General features: G+C 40.1%; 1 protein-coding gene across 1 annotated transcript; it reads right to left on the bottom strand.

The window, feature by feature from the left end:
• Positions 1-251: 251 nt before the first annotated feature.
• Positions 252-1,879, bottom strand: LOC124980216 (elongation factor 1-alpha 1-like). Its single transcript, XM_047545561.1, has one exon. The coding sequence runs from the start codon at positions 1,828-1,830 to the stop codon at positions 442-444; it is 1,389 nt and encodes a 462-aa protein (XP_047401517.1). The 5' UTR covers positions 1,831-1,879; the 3' UTR covers positions 252-441.
• Positions 1,880-20,351: the final 18,472 nt, after the last annotated feature.

The following is a 20,351-nucleotide window of genomic DNA, read 5'->3' as shown; positions in this document are numbered from 1 at the left end:
CCAATCAACCTCTTATATCCTCACATGCCACTCTACTCCCTGTAATGAATGAGTAAAATTACCTGAGACTAGAGATAGAAAAGGGGTGAAAGGGTATTACAGACTTCCACTGAATACTGCTTTATGAGTTGCATTTTTTTTTTCTCTCTCATTAAACTTTTGTTTTAATGGGTCTCAAAATTCTGTGACAGATTTTTGGTCAAGTTGTTTCCATTAAAAAGTACTGATTTTAAAAACTAATAACTTAAAACTGCCACACACACACAAAAAAAACAAATGGTCCACAAAACATTCTCCTTTCCTTCTGAAGGTTTTACGATGCATTGTTATCATTAACCAGTCTTTTACTATTAAACTTAAATGGCCAATTGAGACAAACAGTTCTGAGACCGTTCTTCCACCACTGATTAAGACTGGGGTGGCAGGTGTTAGGGGTAATATTCATTTAGCCTTCTGAGCTTTCTGGGCAGACTTGGTGACCTTGCCAGCTCCAGCAGCCTTCTTGTCCACTGCTTTGATGACACCCACAGCAACTGTCTGCCTCATATCACGAACAGCAAAACGACCCAGAGGAGGATAGTCAGAGAAGCTCTCGATACACATGGGCTTTCCTGGAACCATATCAACGATGGCAGCATCACCAGACTTCAAGAATTTAGGACCATCTTCCAGCTTCTTACCAGAACGGCAATCAATCTTTTCTTTCAGCTCAGCAAACTTGCAAGCAATGTGAGCTGTGTGACAATCCAGTACAGGGGCATAGCCAGCTCTGATTTGGCCTGGATGGTTCAGGATAATCACCTGAGCAGTGAAACCAGCTGCTTCCATTGGTGGGTCTTTTTTGCTGTCACCAGCAACATTGCCACGACAAACATCTTTGACAGACACATTCTTGACATTGAAGCCCACATTATCTCCAGGAAGAGCTTCACTCAGAGCTTCAGGTTGCATTTCAACAGACTTTACTTCAGTTGTGACATTGACTGGAGCAAAGGTGACCACCATGCCAGGCTTGAGAACTCCAGTCTCCACTCGGCCCACAGGGACAGTACCAATACCACCAATTTTGTAGACATCCTGGAGGGGCAGATGCAAAGGCTTGTCAGCTGGACGAGTTGATGGCAGGATGCAATCTAAAGCTTCAAGCAGTGTGGTTCCACTGGCACTGCCATCTTTACGGGTGACTTTCCATCCCTTGAACCAAGGCATATTAGCACTTGGCTCCAACATGTAGTCACCATTCCAACCAGAAATTGGCACAAATGCTACTGTGTCAGGGTTGTAGCCAATTTTCTTAATGTAGGTACTGACTTCCTTAATGATTTCCTCGTATCTCTTCTGACTGTAGGGTGGCTCAGTGGAATCCATTTTGTTAACACCAACAATTAGTTGTTTCACACCCAGTGTGTAAGCCAGAAGGGCATGCTCACGGGTCTGCCCATTCTTGGAGATACCAGCTTCAAATTTATCAACACCAGCAGCAACAATCAGGACAGCACAGTCAGCCTGAGATGTGCCTGTAATCATATTTTTGATGAAGTCTCTGTGTCCTGGGGCATCAATGATAGTCACATAATACTTGCTGGTCTCAAATTTCCACAGGGAGATGTCAATGGTGATACCACGCTCACGCTCAGCTTTCAGTTTATCCAAGACCCAGGCATACTTGAATGAGCCCTTTCCCATCTCAGCAGCTTCCTTCTCAAATTTTTCAATGGTTCTTTTGTCGATCCCACCACATTTGTAGATCAGATGACCAGTAGTGGTAGACTTGCCCGAATCTACGTGTCCGATGACAACGATGTTGATATGAGTCTTTTCCTTTCCCATTTTGGCTTTGATTTAGCGGTGGTTTTCACAACACCTGTGTTCTGGCGGCAAACCCGTTGCGAAAAAGCTATGAGCTGCATTTAAAGGACCTCAGGATGTTCAACCTGCTGAATGATTGCTGCTCTAGTCTAACTTGTTGACTAGTAAAATTTGCTACCTCCTGTACTTACCTTGTAATAAGAGCTGAGAGAAGGGGTCCAAGCCCCGCTTTGTCTCCCTGGTAGCTCATTTTGCCTCATCTGCTTGTTTTGTGTTACTCCAGTGATTCCAGATAACCAACTGTGGTTACGGTCTAGCACCATGGCTCCAAAGTCATAGCATTTAGTCAGAGTCAACAGATTCCTCTCACTGGCCTTCATTTCTAGAATCAGACAAGTTAAGTAAGGACAGCAAATCTATATTAGAGACCTATAGCCTCCAAAGGAGTCAACCAAAGGAGGTGACTGGCTGCCATTGTCAGAACAAGTCAGAGACTTGAGAATGACTATAAATCACACAAAAGATTGGCATCCGGTATTGTGGCTCAGTGGTGGAGCACTTGCCTAGCATGTGTGAGGCCCTGGGTTCGATTCTCAGCACCACATATAAATACATGAATAAAATAAAGGTCCATCAACATCTAAAACAAAAAAAAAATATTAAAAAAAAAAGAATTGGCATCCTATGATCTGACCCGAAGACAGAAGTCATATTCTGTCTTACCACATTCTTTTGTGTGTTCTTGGACAAAGTGCTATGGTGACATTCTCTGTGTCAGAGGACTCTTGTGACAAAGAAAATGTAGGTATAAGAGAGACTTCTTGAACTCTAAGATGTTGTAGAACTAGAGACTATGATGAGCATCATCACCAGAGTTTGCAGAAGAGAAGCAGCATGTTTGACCATTGCTCTTTTCTGACCAATATATTCTGTTTACCCCAATAACTCTGGCATTCTTGGTTCTTTCTCCCACCACTCCCCAATACAATGAATCAGAGTGAAGCCTGCAGAATTGCTAACCAGGTCCACATTGCTTTACAGGAGCTAGTTCATTGATTCTGTGGAGAGAGATTTCAGAAAAGGGCCCTTCTGAGCATTTGCTTAACTTCCCCATGGCCTATTTAGAGTAAATAAAGATATTGTTGGGCAGATCACACATTCATTTAAGTTCTTTCAGTCCCAGAATTATTGAATGTGAGAATGTTCTAGATGGCATCATGCTGGCTGTGGGGCCTGCGCTACCTGGGCCTCACAGTCCAAAGGACAGCCACCTCTCCCTTCTTTGGCTCCCACAGCGGCCTCCTTTCATGGAGAGCTTAGAGCTGCCTCTTAGGAACTTCCAAATTCCCTCTAAATGGGAGAGTGAAACAGCCTTATTTGCCTACTGAAGTGTTTTCAGACTCACTTCTGCCTCAGGTGTATGTAAACCAAACAGCCACAAACCTTCTATTTCCAAAATATTCAGAAATTCTGGTTCTGGTAAAATGGGTCTCCTTTAAGACATAGCTGGGTGGAGGAAAAGTACAGAAAGCCCCTGAGGTAAAAGATGAACAGAAAATAAAAAATTACTACCGTGAGGGTATGTGTAGATGCTATAGTCACTCCAGGCGGAAGTTGCCAGATTTAGCAAGGTAGAGGCTTGGGTTATAATGTGCAGGCCAGGGCAGGGCAAAGGACTTAGCTCTCCTATAGAATACTGCAATCCCTACAGAAAGGCATGTTCTTGGAAGGGTTCTAATCACAGGGAAAGGGCAAATCAAGGGTAATGTACCCATTGGAATTTTTCTGTCTTGGTTTAGGCTCTGGAAGGGCCATGTCCCTTGAGAATTTGTAATCCTGGGTCTGTCACTACCCAGGATTCAAGACTCACCCCCAAAAGCTGAGAGAGAAAACTAAACTGAGGAAGGACAAACGCAAAATACACCTGTTCTGAGGATTAGGCTCTTGTACAGGTTCTCTGGATTCCATCCAGCTATTCATATACTTGAAGATGGCTCTAACATTCCCCATAAATCATGCACTCCCCAGTTTCAATGGCCCCAACTCCTTCAACTATGTTTCATATGAGAGTGTTCAGACTTTTCGCCGTCCTGGTCACTTTCCCATGTTCTAGTACGTCAGTGTGCATTTAAAAATCGCCTTCTCCTCCAGCTCAGACCTAAAGGCAACACCCCAGAAATTGTCTGACATGTGGAATAAGATGGAACCGTGATAAAAATAGAATAAGGTAATATAGAAACATAAAACTTATTATAGCTATAATATCACTGGAACAACACTTTTATTATAGTAATAACCATATTAATGTCTTATGTGTAAGACATGATACTCTGTGAATGTAGTGGTCGTTTTCCACTCTCATGAAACTAAGAAAGGTTCTATTGTCATCTACCCCTTACAGATGAGGAGAAAGAGGTTTAGTAACCTACCCAGCAATAGAAAGGTAGGACTTGTCATAGAGCTAGTAATGTGCCCTTAACTAAAGACAGGATTTAAACTCTGGCCTATTTACCTTCCACGTTTTGCTTTAAACCACTAACACTCCACTTCTCTCACTATGAGTCCCGCTAAGACATCTGAAGACCCAAGTGGCATTTTTAATACTATCATATTCATGCAGTGAATTAAATCCCCAGAATTTTAATTTAATTTTTAAAATTATTGGACTAATTTATTAATTTTTTCAGTACTAGTGATTGAAACCAGGGATGCTCTACCAATGAGCTACTGCCCAGCCCTATTTTTTAAAAAAAATATTTTGAGACAGGGCCTCGCTAAATTGCCCAGGCTGATCTTGAACTTTGATTTTCCAGTCTCAGGCTCCTGAGTTGCTGGGATTACAAGTGTGAACCACCACACTTTTTAATTTTTTTAAAATTTAAATCAGTTGTTTTTTCTGAGGATAGGTTTTCATAGGAGAGGGGGATAAAGAGGAAGTAGGAAGACACAGCTTGAAGGAAGGGGCAGAGGCTGAAACAAAGGAGGGTGGTTGGGGACAAGGAGCCACTGTGGTCACACAGCCAGGAGTGAAGATCTTAAAAATGTTTTTTTGTTCTTTCTTTCATTTCTTAAAGTTAATACTGATTTCTGAAAAACAACAGCTTTTATAACCCAACTGCTGGAATCACCTATTTCTCACAGAGCAATGGCTCTGCGGCACAGAGCATTTATGTTTGGGAAGCCTGCCCCCTGCTGGACCTATGAAATACTACATTCCAGGTTTAAAAGCTTGCTCAAATTGGATCTTCAGTGTGAAACCATCTATTATTAAGAGTTTGGGGGAAAATAATAAATACAATTCTTTGAGATAATTTCCCTGAGATCCTTGGATTCTTAATGTGTAAATATTTAGGTGAATTTTATATATTTGCATGTCATACCTTCTCCCCCTTAAGAAAGAAAAAAAGAAAAAAAGAGAGAGAAAGAAAATAAAGAGCAAAAAAGAAAAGGAAGGTTTAAAGATCCAAAGTGTAACATCAATAACAATAAGTACTGTATTTGGTGTTCCCTATGTGCCAGAGTTATGAACATTGACGTTTTCAATAGTTACTATGACTCTGTGAGACAGATTCTAAGCATCTACACAAAGTCCCACCATGGGGAGCTCTCCCCTCCTATAACCCCCACCCACCACCTCTGAAAGCTCTTCCTGAACTAATTCAGTCATAGGTTGGCTACAGGTGATTGGATTAGAATAGTTAACCAATCTGGGTTAACCAGATTTTTTTTTTCTACTGGGAATTTGGAATCAAATCCCAAACAACCATCAGTATAGGCTGGCTACTTGAACGAAGGTCACATAAACTCAGGATCCTGGATCCTGCCATAGAATAGCATCTTCTGCCATGTGCATGGAAAAGTAGAAAAAGATGACTAGGAGAAAAAGAACAGAATGAATGGTTTGCTTGAGGAAAAAAAAAGAACAGATTTCCTATTATTGGTCACAATCCTTCCTGAGTTACCCCAGCTTTGATTTGGTTTATCAAAATAGGTATTTTTCCCTATTTTAAAAAATGTGTACATGACCAAGTCATGTGAGTGTTAATATGCCAACATGAACCAAATCTAGTGTTATAATGGAAAAAAATCTGAAGTTAATATGGCACATTAAATGATGCACTTAATTTGTATAGTACTCCATTGCAATTAGGCTCAAAGAAGGCAAATTACTACAATTATCATCATGGCAACAAAGCCAAGCCAAGCATCTCCAAAGTCAGCTGTAGGGAAGAAACCACTAGAGATGGCAGAAAGTCCTTCGGGCTTCATCTAAACAACCCTGGATTCAAAAACCAGAAGATCAAGTCTCTCCTTTGGCCCCCACTTCTCCAGCACCCACAGTCCAAGAAGTCCCAGCTTAGGAGCGTGTGAGCCTTTAGTATCAGAATGACAGTCATCAAGAACATAAATAATAGTAAATGCTGGAGAGGATGTGGAGGAAAAAAAACGCTGTTACATTGTTGGTGGGATTGCAAATTTGTACAACCACTATGGAATTCATTATGCAGCTTCCTGAAAAGACTAAGAATGGAACTGCCATATGACCCAGCTAGACTGCTCCTTGGTATTTATCTTTAAGAATTAAAGTCATCTCACTACAGTGATACATACAAACATACCCATTTATAGCAGCACAATTCATGATAGCCAAACTATAGAACCACCCTAGGTGTTCATCAGTGGACGAAAGGATAAAGAAAATGTGGCATATATACACAATGGAGTTTTCTCCAGCCGTAAAGAATAATGAAATTATGTCATTTCCAGGAAAATGGATAGAACTAGAGACCATTATGTTAAGCGAAGTAAGTCAACCTCAGGTGGTCAAGGTTCATATGTTTTCTATCATATTCAGAAGTTAGAGAGGAAAAAGGAAAAGAAAGATGTGGGCAATCACAAGGAAACCAAGGGGAGATCAGTAGAGGAAAGGGATCAAGGGGTGGGAGGCAGGGATGGAGGTGGGGGAAGTGCTGGGGAGGGATATTGACCAAATTATATTGTTATGTTATGTGCATGTATGAATATGTAACAACAAATCCCATTATTTTGTACAACTATAATGCACAAATAAAAAATGTGGTGGCTATTTTTCGTGGTGTCTTGTGGGAGATCAGCTGCCCCAAAATGAAACTGAATATTTCCGTCCCAGCCACTGGCTGCCAGAAGCTCATTGAAGTGGACAATGAACGCAAACTTCATACTTTTTATGAGAAGCATATGGTCACAGAAGTTGCTGCAGATGCTCTAAGTGAAGAATGGAAGGTTTATGTGGTGTGAATCAGTGGTGGGAACGACAAACAAGGTTTCCCCATGAAGCAGGATGCCTTGACCCAGGGCCCTGTTCGCCGGCTCTTGAGTAAGGGGCATTCCTGTTATAGACCAGGGCGAACTGGAGAGAAGGCAAATCTGTTCGAGGTTGCAATGTGGATGCCAATCCAAGCGTTCTCAACTTGGTTATGGTAAAAAAAAGGAGCGAAGGATATTCCTGGACTTAGGGATACTACTGTACCTCGTAGACTGGGACCTGAAAGAGCTAGTAGAATCCTCAAACTTTTCAATCTATCTAAGAAAGATGATGTCCGCCAACATGTTTTCAGAAAACCCTTAAACAAGGAAGGTAAAAAACCCAGGACCGAAGCACCGAAGTTTCAGCATCTTGTTACTCCACGTGTCCTGCATCACAAGCACCAGCATATTTTGCTCTGAAGAAACAGAGTACTAAGAAAAATAAGGAGGAGGCTGTAGAATATGCCAAACTTTTGGCCAAAAGAATGAAAGAAGCCAAAGAAAAATGCCAGGAACAGATTGCCAAGAGATGCAGTTTGTCCTCTCTGAGAGCTTCTACTTCTGAGTCTGAGTTCAGTCAAAAATAAGAATTTTTAAGAATAATGAATAAGCTCTGGTCTTCAAACTTTATTGACCTTTAATTGATGATGTAACTAGATAAGGGGTGGAAAAACATGTCATAGAAAAGGGAAGTCTACCTACAAGAGATACATGAAATTATATTCTTTAAATTCAGAGACTGACATGACACCGCAACGATTCTAGATGGTCAGCAAAAGTCTCTTTTTGAGAATGAGTGGCTCAGAAAAGAATACTTAATATAAAAACATTACCTTTGCAGAAAGGCATAACCTAGGGTAAATAAATGATTACCACTGTAACAAAAAAAAAATTCATGGAACAAAAACCAGACATTTAAATTAAAAGTGCTTTGCTAAAAGCCAAAAACAATGCTTTTTGTCTTAATAAACTGTGATCCTGGCATGGAAGCAATGCCATATTATGGAAAAGGCCAAGAAAGGCTTTTCTGGAGTCCTTCAGCATATACTACTACCCTCTGGCCGGCATCAGGTTAGGCACTGAAGAACAATTCTACAATGGGGTCTCTAGCTTCAGGGGCTCAGTGGGTTGAGCACTCACCGTTAGCTAATGCGATGAATTAGGGGAAAACAAAAAAGGGGCTATTCCTATCCGGGAACATTGTAATAACCTCTGAACATTTTACACAGATAAATGGGTTAAAATAAATAGTGAGAAGTCCATGAGAGAAGGATGGGGTGGGAGCAGGAAGACACTTGTGGGAAAGGGGCGGGCTGCTCTCTTGCAGGAATCAGAGCTTGTTTTGTACTTGTGCACGTGAGGGCTGTTTTTAAACATGGTCTGAATCATTTCTCCACCCTCCACCTCACCCCCTTCCTGAGTCACCCAGACTGCCATTTCTCCTTGGGAACAGGGAAGGAGGAAAGGAGGAATTTGTACAGAATCTGTGCAGATTGCTAGGACCCATTTGTGCTCATCTGCATGGACCACCGTACAATGAGTGGGAGTTGTTTTGTGTGAAGATGAGAACTGAGGTACAAAGGTGTGACATGATTCTCCCATATAACAAAGCCGGCAAGGGGCAGTGCCATAAAGCAAGCTCATGTTTAAAATTATAACTCTTGTTAATATAAACTCATAATATTGAAGATATGTATTAGTTCTTAAAAAGTAAAAAAAATAATAATAAAAGAGAAAATTTAAATCATGTAAAAGTCTTCCCTTCTTTACATTTCAATTCAGATATGTCCTATGTACTTTTTTCCATGGTTTCAATTGTCCATGGTCAACTGCAGTCTGAAAATAGGAAATGGAAAATTCTAGTAATATCAATTCCTAAATGTTAAGTAATGCCATTCTGAGCAGTATCATGAAACCTTGAGCTACCCTGTTCCATGCCACCTGGGATGTGAAGCATGGCTTTGTCCAGTGTAGTCACACTGTATATACTGCTGGCCCCAGAATGACCCATTAGTAACGGTTTGTGTTATCTAGTTAGATTGCCAGAGTATCATAGTGCCTGCGTTTTAGTTGGCTCCAAAGTATAAGAACAGTGAGGCTGGCAATTCAATATGCCAACGGGAAGTCATAGAGTGTTTCCTTTAAATGAAAAAGTGAGAGTTCCTCACTTAATAAGGAAAGAATCATACACTAAGATTGCTGAGATTACAGTGAAATAAGAAAATTTGAGAGGAAGAGAGAGACCACATTCACATTATTATTTGAATTGTTATATTGTATAATTAATTATGGTGAGTGTGAGTGACAGAGTAGTTCATATTTCATGCCAGTTTCTAAACTTTCTCACTGACATGTATGTATATAAAAAAACATAATATGTACTATATGCAGTTTGAGGCATACACCAAGGGTCTTCAAATATATTCCCTGAAAATAAGGGGGAAATTACTGTATACTTATTACATTTTTTCCTTCTTCTTTTTTCTTTTTTTTTTAAAATTATTTGTGGTATATATACACAAAGAAATATTATTCAGCCATAAAGAAGAATAACATTATGGCATTTGCAAATAAATGGACAGAATTGGAGAATATGCTAAGTGAAATAAGCAATTCCCCCAAAATCAAAGGCCAAATGCTTTCCCTGATAAGTGGATGATGATACATTTTTTCCTTCTAAGATCTGTATTCATTTTAATGAAAATATTATATCTTATCTAAGAATTTATTCATTTATGAAGATGTTCCTGTTTTATTTTGTAATTCAGTATTAGTATTTTCTAATAAGGTATTATCTACATATGAGTTTTGAAACATATACCATGCAGAGGAATTCTGAAACAGAATCTGTTTCTCTCTCAGTCTCCATTTCAACTCTCATTTCCAGAAGTTTTGCAGTTATTGTTGTTGCTCTGGTGTTTGTTTTTGTTCTTCTGGTACTGAACATGTTAACTTTGAGCTAACATCATATACTTCTTTGTGTATCTATTTTAGAAAATATCTGTTGTCAGCTCAGTGACAGCTAAGTTTAACATGTTTGTGTTGCCTGTACCCCTCTTTTGTTAATTATATCATGACTTTTAAGCTATTCAGGTTTTAAAATTATTTAAATTCATATTTTTCTCTAAATTTATATGTCTTCTGTACTTTTGAAGAATTTATAACCCAGTCTCAATAATGATGTATTCTGATTATGTAAATTTCTCACACTGCAGTGTCATGTTGTATGATGGATCCATGGGAGATGAGCCCTGACCTCTGTGATCAACATCTGACAGCTTGAGGGATAGCATTGAGGTCTGCAACTTATCCTTTTCTTTCTTTTCAGTTCCTTCGAGGCTGCATAGGGCTACCGTTCTTTGTATATCATGTCCAAGCTAGTGGATCCAAGTCAAAGGGCTCCATATTCTCCAAAGCCTATAAGCAGATTGCTTGTGGGTGGGGAGGAAGGAATTCCACTGTATCCTCACTGAGGGGATACAGAAGTCCTAACAGGGCCACTGAACCACCACGAACCAGGGGTTATACACAAAGCCTGCCAAAGACAGAGATAGGACAAAGTATGCAGCTGAGGTTGAGAGTATAACATCCATGAATGCCAAACAGGACCAGACTCTAAGCAGAGAATAAGAATCAGGTGCTCAGATGTGAAACAGGAAGTTTCCTTAGAACCCCCAGCTAATCTGAGGCACCCTTAATCTCAAACCAGAAAGTTACCTATTTATAACCCAGCCCCAGATACCATCTTGGAGAGGAGGAGCAGATAGGAGAGGGAATACGATGTGAAAGCACTGTTTGAACTGGAACAAATTGACATGTTGTTATTTGTCTAGCATAGTTGTTTCTACTTCACACACAATGAGAAAGGTACTTAGGAGGAACTCAGTTTATGAGAGACTGACTGCTGTGCATTAAATCCACAGCAAGGCTACATTTTTCAGCCTTCCTTACAGTCAAGGGTAACCGTGTGAATGAGTTCTGCTCAATATAGTGGCAGTGATAGATCCCACTTCCAGACCTGGTCCTACAGACCTCCCACCCATCATCTTTCATGTTCTTTCTTTCCACAGTTCTCTTAGAAACCAGTCACTGAAGATGGTGTAACCATAAGATGGAAGACACTTGGGCCCTGGAAGATTTAAAAGAGCTGCCTGCCAATCAGGAACAACTTTTTAAAATTTTTAAGGTGATTCAGTTCCCTTATCTGCATAATAAACTACTCAAGACAACACTTTATTATAATCTGTGCCAGTTCTATGGATTGACTGGGCTCAGCTGGGTGGTTCCCACTTGGTGTGTTGTGTGTGGGGGGGGCAGTTCATATGGTTGCAGTCAGATGCAAGCATCTTTCTTTTACCTAACTCATTCACTGCCTAGATCCTTGAGAAATATGTTAATTTTTCCTATTCCTAGATCTTCCCTGTTTCTAAACTCACATTCAGTGAGATTGAAATAGAACCTGCATGTTTACTTGTGCTGTTTTAGTTTTTATTCCTCTTGTGACTCCTTTCCATCTCCTAAGTCCCTAAGTACCTGCAGGTGGAGGTCAGTCCCTTTGTAGACTAAACAGTTCTCACAATCAGCTCAAGTCAGATGAGTTCTGCAGGAAGCCACCTGTGTCTTCCTTTACACCACATTTCCAGATTCTGCTCTTGGAATTACCTGACTCTTTTCTACATAGGGCACACACCATTTATTCCAATGATACAAGCTAAGACTTCATTCCAAATTGTCAGCCTCACTAAGACTTTTTCTGAGCATCTGCTTTGACCTTTCTGGCTTTCTATTTGGGGCACAGCTTCCCCTAGTTTTCCCCACTCGTGGGTATAACCTGGGTTTCATGATTGCAGGGCACTTCCATATATTGAAGACATAAAATTCATTTCCAAATATATTAATTCCTTGAGCTTTGTATTTCTTCCCTTGATCTATCAGCATTCCCATGTCCTTTGTGCACACATGAATGTTTCCTCTTGACCAGTGTAGTCTTTCTTTAGCCTGTAAAAACTTCCAAAAAGGAGCATTTGGTACAAAACATTCTCCCTCTGGGAGGTAAAGAGCCTTAGGAGTTCTTTTTCAGTTTGCCCCACCCTGTGCAGCACGACACACTCAGAGGACCCACTGCTTTATGAATCACTAGGGATGTGTGAAGGCATTGAGCCCATGCAGCCTTCCCCTCCAGAGGGGATAGAAGTGGAACTGCTTTACTCGGGGGAGCATGGATCCTATTTCTAAAGATGACTAGGGAGGAAAATGTGGCAGATGAGACTGCCCCAACTCTGGAATCACGTTTGGCTGTGAATGGACTGATTAGCTGATGGAGACTCACTTGTTTCAAATTCAGAATCCTAATCACATAATGCCCCCCAAGTTACTTTGATCTTGGTCACTCCTTCCCCAAGCTCTCTGCAGGAGCTCGACTCCCTCACTTTAAATTCCCAGTTCATGTCTTTCTACAATTCCTCCAGGCGTTCTTTGACAGTGATACTCGCTGCCTAGATGTATTTTTCCCATCCCAGCTAGGCTACATTTAAAAGTAATTAAAAACCCAATGCTTCTGGAGTTATTTATTTTTATTAGTGCATTACAGTTATACATAACAGTTGGGTTCATTTTGACATGATCATACAAGCATAGAATATAATTAGCTCCACTTCAGTCCCCAGTACTTCCCTTTTCCCTCCCCTCTTCTCTCCTCCTTTTGCCCTTCCTTTACCCTGCTGTCTTCCATTTATTTATAGCCTTTTAAAAAAAATTAGGGGGCTGGGGATATAGCTCAGTTGGTAGAGTGATTGCCTTGCAAGCACAACGTCCTGGGTTCAATCCCCAGCACCGCAAAAAAAAAAAAAAAAAAAAAAAAAAAAAATTAGGGCTCTATAGACACACATAAAGGTAAAATTCACCATGATATAGTCACATATGTACAGCATAGTTTGGCCATTTTTACTCTGCAGTTTTCCACGCTCCCTCCAGCCCCTTCCTCTGTTCCACTGATCTCCCTTCTATTTTCACGGATTTCCTCTCTCCTTTTCCTCCTTATTTTACTCTAACTTCCACATATGAGAGAAAACATTTGGCCCTTGACTTTCTGAGTCTGACTTCCCTTACTTAGTGTGATGTTCTCCAGTCCGCCTCAAAAGCAAGGTGAAACTCACCTGACCCACATAGCAAGCTGTTCGAGGAGAAGCCGGAAGTGAGGAATGAGCAGGGCTCTGTTCAAAGTCTGGCTTCTCCACTGCCTGGCTGTACCAGCAGGTTTCTGGTCTTTGTTGTCTTCATCTGTTAAATGGGGTTCAGATGAATAACAGAACCTACCCCACTGGGCTCATGTTCCAGGTACACTCAGTTCTTGGAGTCACCCCTTCCTAACTCAGGGCCCTTGTAGAAGCTGCTCCACCCCCTGGAACATGGATTCCTCACCTGTCCCTTACTGTAGTAAATGTCTGTCCTTCCAGTGTCCATTGAGTGGTCACTTCCTCAGTGATTAAGCCAAATGTCCCTTTCACACTGCGGCATACTTTACCTTCAGGGCTCTGATCACAGTTCTAAATTTATATTGATTGGTGAGGTCATTTAATTAGCAGCAGTCTCCTATAATAGACCTTGTGCTGTGTGAGAACTGACACATCTTTTTTTCTCTTCCCAATTTATCTCCAGCACCCAACACTCAATATATATTTGTGGGATAAATGAGTGAGTGTAAGTAAAAGAAGGATAGTGGTCTAAGTAAAGGAGACCATGCAACTTGATCACTCCAAAGCAGGTTTTGTAATTATACCAACTATCAGGATCACAAGGACAGCAGGGAGTGAGGCAGATAAAAGTTGTTTCTAAATTATAAAGCACTAGGCAAATATTAGCATTTTGTAATTATTGGTATCCCTTAGTGCTTTTTCCTGCAGACACCTCAGTAACGCCCCCATGCCACATCTCACATACACCCACAGAGACACCTGTGACTCTGGACCTGATATGTACCCTGTTTGACGATTAAATAATGATCCTCATAAACACACCACAAGACAAAGAGCAGTGGCACTACTGTTGAAAGGATGGGACAGGAAATGGCTCTCTCATAGCTCAGACACAGAAGTGCTTGTCTTTATGGGGAAGACAAGCATCAGAAGGGAGGGAGAGGCAGGGGCTATGGAGACTGTGAGGCTGGGGGAGGCTGAGATGGTGCAATGGTTGCCTTTATGGTGTCAATTTGACTGGGCCCCAGCATGCTCAGTTATTTGTGCAAACATGATTCTGGGTATTCCTATCATGCTGTTTTGGGATGAGATTGACATTTAAATTAGCAGACTAAGTAAAGCAGATTGCTCCCCCTGATGTAAGAGGCCTCAATCAGTTGAAAGCCTGAACAGAAGAGGGCTGACCCTGCCCTGAATAAGAGAAAATTCCGCCTGCCTGAATGTTTTTGCACAGGAACATCAGCATTTTTCCACTTTTGGACTTGAACTGAAACCTTGGATCTTCCTGAGTCATAAGCCTGCCCTGGGAAGCAGACCATGTTCTCAGACCTTCACATTTGCACTGGAGCTTAACATCAGCTCCCCTGGGTCTCTAGGATGCATGTGTGTATACTTGTGCATGTGCATACACATGAACACACACACACCTCTGGTCCTTTTTCTGTGGGAATCCAGACTAGTAGAGTTGGTTACAGAGACTTCTCCCAGTCCAAGCACAGTGTCCAAAGGGTGCAGTAAGCTTAAGAGAGTGGTTTAGGCAATCATTGGTATTGGTGTAGGATCTGTTAGAAGCAGCATGAACATACTAAGTGAGGTGAAGCTCTGTGAGGTTACTTCTAATGCTCCTCTCAATCAAAGCAGAACTCTTGCCAGCGGTCAAAGCAAAGGAGACTTTGGGGAAGGGGACAATAGCAGAATAGCAGATGGCCTCAAACTCTTCAGCACCTCTCCCACTGAGAGATGGAGTCTAGGTTCCCTACCTTTGAATCTGGGCAGCCCTTGTGACTTCTCTGACCAAAAGAATTTGCCACAAGTGATGCTGTGCCAAGTTCTGAGCCCATGTCTTACAACACTGGTACCTTCCAAATTCTATCTCTTGGAACACCGTCTCTGAAAAAGCCAGGGACCATGTAAGAAACTCATTTACCCTACAAAAAGCCCAAGCCAAGGGCTGTGGTTAGGCCCTTCAGGATAAGCCTAGGTGGAGGGAGAGAAAGAGGGAGGGACATCAAGGAGCACTGAGATACCAGACATGTGGGTGAAGAAACCATGGTTATGTGAAACCACATTTGGGAGTGGTGGTTGATTATACAGTGACAGATAAGTCAAACTGGTTGACTGGCAGCAGAAGCCAACAGGAATCTTAACCCCATCAAAGCAGGTGAGGCTCAGGGAAGTGCTGAAGGCCTAAAGGAGTTTGTCCTATTAGGTAACTCACTGGGCTGAGGCCTAAGAGGGAGAAGGTTAGGAAGATGACTCAAAGTTTCCTGGCACTCAGCATGTCCACAATGGACACAGTTAATACAAGCCCACCACAAGGTGGGGCTAAGCCACTGGTCACGCTTCCTGATCATGAAGGACACTGCTTGGGAACTGCCAGAGACTGAGCTCAAGGTAGGACCAATCAGGGGGCCTCTTGGCAGAAGAGAAGGGGAGGGGGCAAGAGTTGTGAGGTCCAATAAGTTTACGAGCCCCAGTAAAATGTACTAAAATAAATTACTTATTCCTGTAGAAATCAGAATGTTTATATATTACTACCACTACTGATAATAATTCTTTTTAAATTACACAGATTTTTAAAAATTCCCCATTTCTTGAAGTCAACATTTTTATTTACTCTTTTTCCTTCACAATGTAGAGTCCACGCGTGATAGGAGTTAATGTGATTTTGTTACTAAAATCTTACTTTCTTTTGCATTTCCTGAGCATCCCCTGTGTCCAGAAATCAGAGGAGCACGTGAGACATGAAACTGAGCTTGGGAGTCATCTGAGACCTCAAGGCGGGTAGAATTCCCTAGACTAAGTTATTTATATGAAGAACAGGCAGGAAGAAAGGCTAGTTCAGTTCATGCATTAAACAGAGCTAGGAAGAAACCAAACCAGTTTCATGTAGCTTGAATTATTTTGTTTACTAATCTATGTAGTCATACACACAATATTTTTAATTACAGTGAGAGATAAGTGTAATAACATCAAAAAATTAAAAAAAAAACTAAAAAAACTAAAAAATTTAAAAAATTTTAAAAAACTAGTCAATCCTAGATTTTGGGTTCAGTATGGGCAGTGCTGCAGGAAGCTTTCATTGTTGTTGTTGTTGTTGTTGTTATTTTGCTATTTGTTGCTTTGTTTAAAAATTGAAAATGCAGAAAAGACTTTGCTAATTTAAACATTTAGAAATCCTTAGAAAGAAATGAAATCATGCATATCGCATCACTTAGGGAATTATCTCCTTTATGTCTGACATAAAGGCTCTGTAGACTCAGAGTGATTCTCTTGGATTCTAGTGTGAATGTACCTTTTCATTCTGCAGAATTGCCTGGTTGTTTCAAGTTGGCAAATCTTACTGCATCCACGAGACCAGAAGAGTCACGGGTCAGTCCCTACACATATAATTAAGTTTTAAAGTGTTCATCACAAAATCCAGCAGACTGACACACTATACAACTTTATGAATACAGCTGAATTAATTTCAAGGAACCCTTTTTATAAATCTTTGCTAATCTGATGTAACTTCATATTTAAGATAATAAAATATACTTTATCATGCTAGTTCAAACATGGTCATTTTTGTCTCAATAATTTTGAACCCCAAATCTGCCTATGATGGAGCTTATTATTATTATTATTTTTTGCATTGAATACTATTAATGATCTCTCCTGGTAGCTGAGAATACTGAGATCATTGCAGTTTATAAAACATCTCTAAAAGTCTATGCTTACCTCTTCTTCTCAGATAAATAGGCAATAGTAATTGATGGTACTTTTTTTTTTCTTAGTAGCTTTTGTATTTTTTTTTTTTTTTTTTTTTTTGTGGTACCAGGGATCGAACCCAGGGCTTTGTGCTTGCAAGGCAAGCACTCTACCAACTGAGCGATCTAACCAGCCCTGTATTTTTTTTTTTTTAATAGGATGAAATGATCTTTTAAGAGAAAGTGAATTACTTAATCTGAGTAGTAATAGTTGGAAAATTTTGTTAAATGTATAAAATTAAGGATAATTTTTGGTTGGATACTTTTAATTGTAAACAAATGGGATACATGTTGTTTCTCTGTTTGTACATGGAGTAAGGCATACCATTTGTGTAATCATAAATTTACATAGGGTAATGTTGTTTAATTCATTCTGTTTTTTTTTCCTTCCCCCACCCCTCCCACCCCTCTTTTCCCTCTATACAGTCCTTCCTTCCTCCATTCTTGCCCCCCTCTCTAACCCTCACCCTAAACCTAATCCTAACCATAACACTAACCCCTCCCAACCCCCATTATGTGTCATCATCCCCTGATCAGCGAGATCCTTTGTCCTTTGGTTTTTTGAGATTGGCTTATCTCACTTAGCATGACATTCTCCAATTTCATCCATTTGCCTGCAAATGCCATAATTTTATCATTCTTTTTGGCGGAGTAATATTCTATTGTATATATATACCACAGTTTCTTTATCCATTCATCAATTGAAGGACATCTAGGTTGGTTCCACAATCTGGCTATTGTGAATTGAGCAGCTATGAACATTGATGTGACTGTCTCTGCAGTATGCTGATTTTAAGTTCTTTGGGTATAGGCCGAGGAGTGGGATAGCTGGGTCAAACGGTGGTTCCATTACAAGCTTTCTGAGGAATCTCCACACTGCTTTCCAGAGTGGCTGCACTAATTTGCAACCCACCAGCAATGTATGAGTGTACCTTTCTCCTCACATCCTCGCCAACACCTGTTGTTGCTTGTATTCTTGATAATCGCCATTCTGATTGGGGTGAGATGGAATCTTAGGGTGGTTTTGATTTGCATTTCTCTTATTACTAGAGATGTTGAACATTTTTTCATATATCTGTTGATTGCTTGTACATCTTCTTCTGTGAAGTGTCTGTTCATTTACTTAGCCCATTTGTTGACTGGATTATTTGTATTCTTGGTGTAGAGTTTTTTGAGTTCTTTATAGATTCTGGAAGTTAGCACTCTATCTGATGTATGAGTGGCAAAGATATTCTCCCACTCTGTAGGCTCTCTCTTCACATTACCGATAGTTTCCTTTGCTGAGAGAAAGCTTTTTAGTTTGAATCTATCCCAGTTGTTGATTCTTGCTTTTATTTCTTGTGCTATGGGAGTTCTGTTAAGGAAGACTGATCCTAAGCCGTCATGTTGAAGATTTGGACCTACTTTTTCTTCTATAAGGTGCAGGGTCTCTGGTCGGATTCCCAGGTCCTTAATCCATTTTGAGTTTAGTTATATGCAGGGTGAGAGATAGGGGTTTAATTTCATTCTGTTGCATATGGATTTCCAGTTTTCCCAACAAGATTTGTTGAAGAGGCTATCTTTTCTCCATTGCATATTTTTGGCCCCTTTGTCTAATATGAGAAAATTGTAGTTATTTGGGTTTGTGTCCATGTCCTCTATTCTGTACCATTGATCTACCTGTCTATTTTGGTACCAATACCATGCCGTTTTTGTGACTATTGCTTTGTAGTAGAGTTGAAGATCAGGTATTGTGATACCCCCTGCTTCGCTCTTCCTGGTAAGGATTGCTTTAGCTATTCTGGGTTTCTTATTCTTCCAGATGAATTTCATAATTGCTTGCTCTATTTCTGTAAGGTACATCATTGGGATTTTAATTGGAATTGCATTGAATCTGTATAGCACTTTTGGTAGTATGGCCATTTTGACAATATTAATTCTGCCTATCCAAGAACATGGAAGATCTTTCCATCTTCTGAGGTTTTCTTTAATTTCTTTCTTTAGTGTTCTGTAGTTCTCATTGTAGAGGTCTTTCACCTCTTTTGTGAGATTGATTCCCAAGTATTTTATTTTTTTCGATGCTATTGTGAATGGGGTAGTTTTCCTAAATTCTCTTTCTGAAGATTCATCACTTATGTATAAAAATGCCTTAGATTTATGTGCATTGATCTTATATCCTGCTACTTTACTGAATTCACTTATGTGATCTAAAAGTTTTCTGGTGGAATTTCCAGGTTCCTCTAAGTATATAATCATATCATCAGCAAATAGGAATAGTTTGAGTTCTTCTTTTCCTATTCATATCCTTTTAATTTCTTTGGTCTGTCTAATTGCTCTGGCTAGAGTTTCAAGGACAATATTGAATAAGAGTGGTGAAAGAGGGCATCCCTGCCTTGTTCCAATTTTGGGGGGGAATGCTTTCAGTTTTTCACCATTTAGAATGATATTAGCCATGGGCTTAGCATAGATGGGCTTTACAATGTTAAGGAATGTTCCCACTATCCCTATTTTTTTCTAGTGTTTTGAGCATGAAGGGGTGCTGTATTTTATCAAATGCTTTTTCTGCATCTATTGAAATAATCATGTGATTCTTGACTCTAAGTCTATTGATATGGTGAATGACATTTATTGATTTCCTGATGTTGAACCAACCTTGCATCCCTGGGATGAAACCCACTTGATCATGGTGCACTATCCTTTTAATATATTTTTGTATGCGATTTGCTAAAATTTTGTTGAGAATTTTTGCATTGATGTTCATTAAGGATATTGGTCTGAAATTTTCTTTCTTCGATGTATCTCGGTCTGGTTTAGGTATCAGGGTAATATTGGCTTCATAGAATGAGTTTGGGAGGGTTCCCTCCTCTTCTATTTCATGGAATACTTTGAGGAGTATTGGAATGAGCTCTTCTTTAAAGGTTTTGTAGAACTTGGCTGAGAACCCATCTGGTCCTGGACTTTTCTTTGTTGGTAGGCTTTTGATGACTTCTTCTATTTCATTACTTGAAATTGGTCTATTTAAATTGTGTATGTCCTCCTCGTTCAGTTTAGGCAATTCATATGTCTCTAGAAACCTGTTGATGTCTTCGAAATTTTCTATTTTGTTGGAGTATAGATTTTCAAAATAGCTTCTAATTATGTTTTGTATTTCAGTCGTGTCTGTTGTGATATTTCCTTGTTCATTCCGAATTTTAATGATTTGGGTTTTCTCTCGTCTTCTCTTTGTTTGTGTGGCTAAAGGTTTATCAATTTTGTTTATTTTTTCGAAGAACCAACTATTTATTTTGTCAATTTTTTGTATTGTTTCTCTTGTTTCAATTTCGTTGATTTCAGC

The sequence above is a fragment of the Sciurus carolinensis genome, chromosome 3, assembly GCF_902686445.1.
Source record: "Sciurus carolinensis chromosome 3, mSciCar1.2, whole genome shotgun sequence".
NCBI classification, from domain to species: Eukaryota; Metazoa; Chordata; class Mammalia; order Rodentia; family Sciuridae; genus Sciurus; species Sciurus carolinensis.
This window is presented reverse-complemented; position numbering and strand designations above follow the sequence as displayed.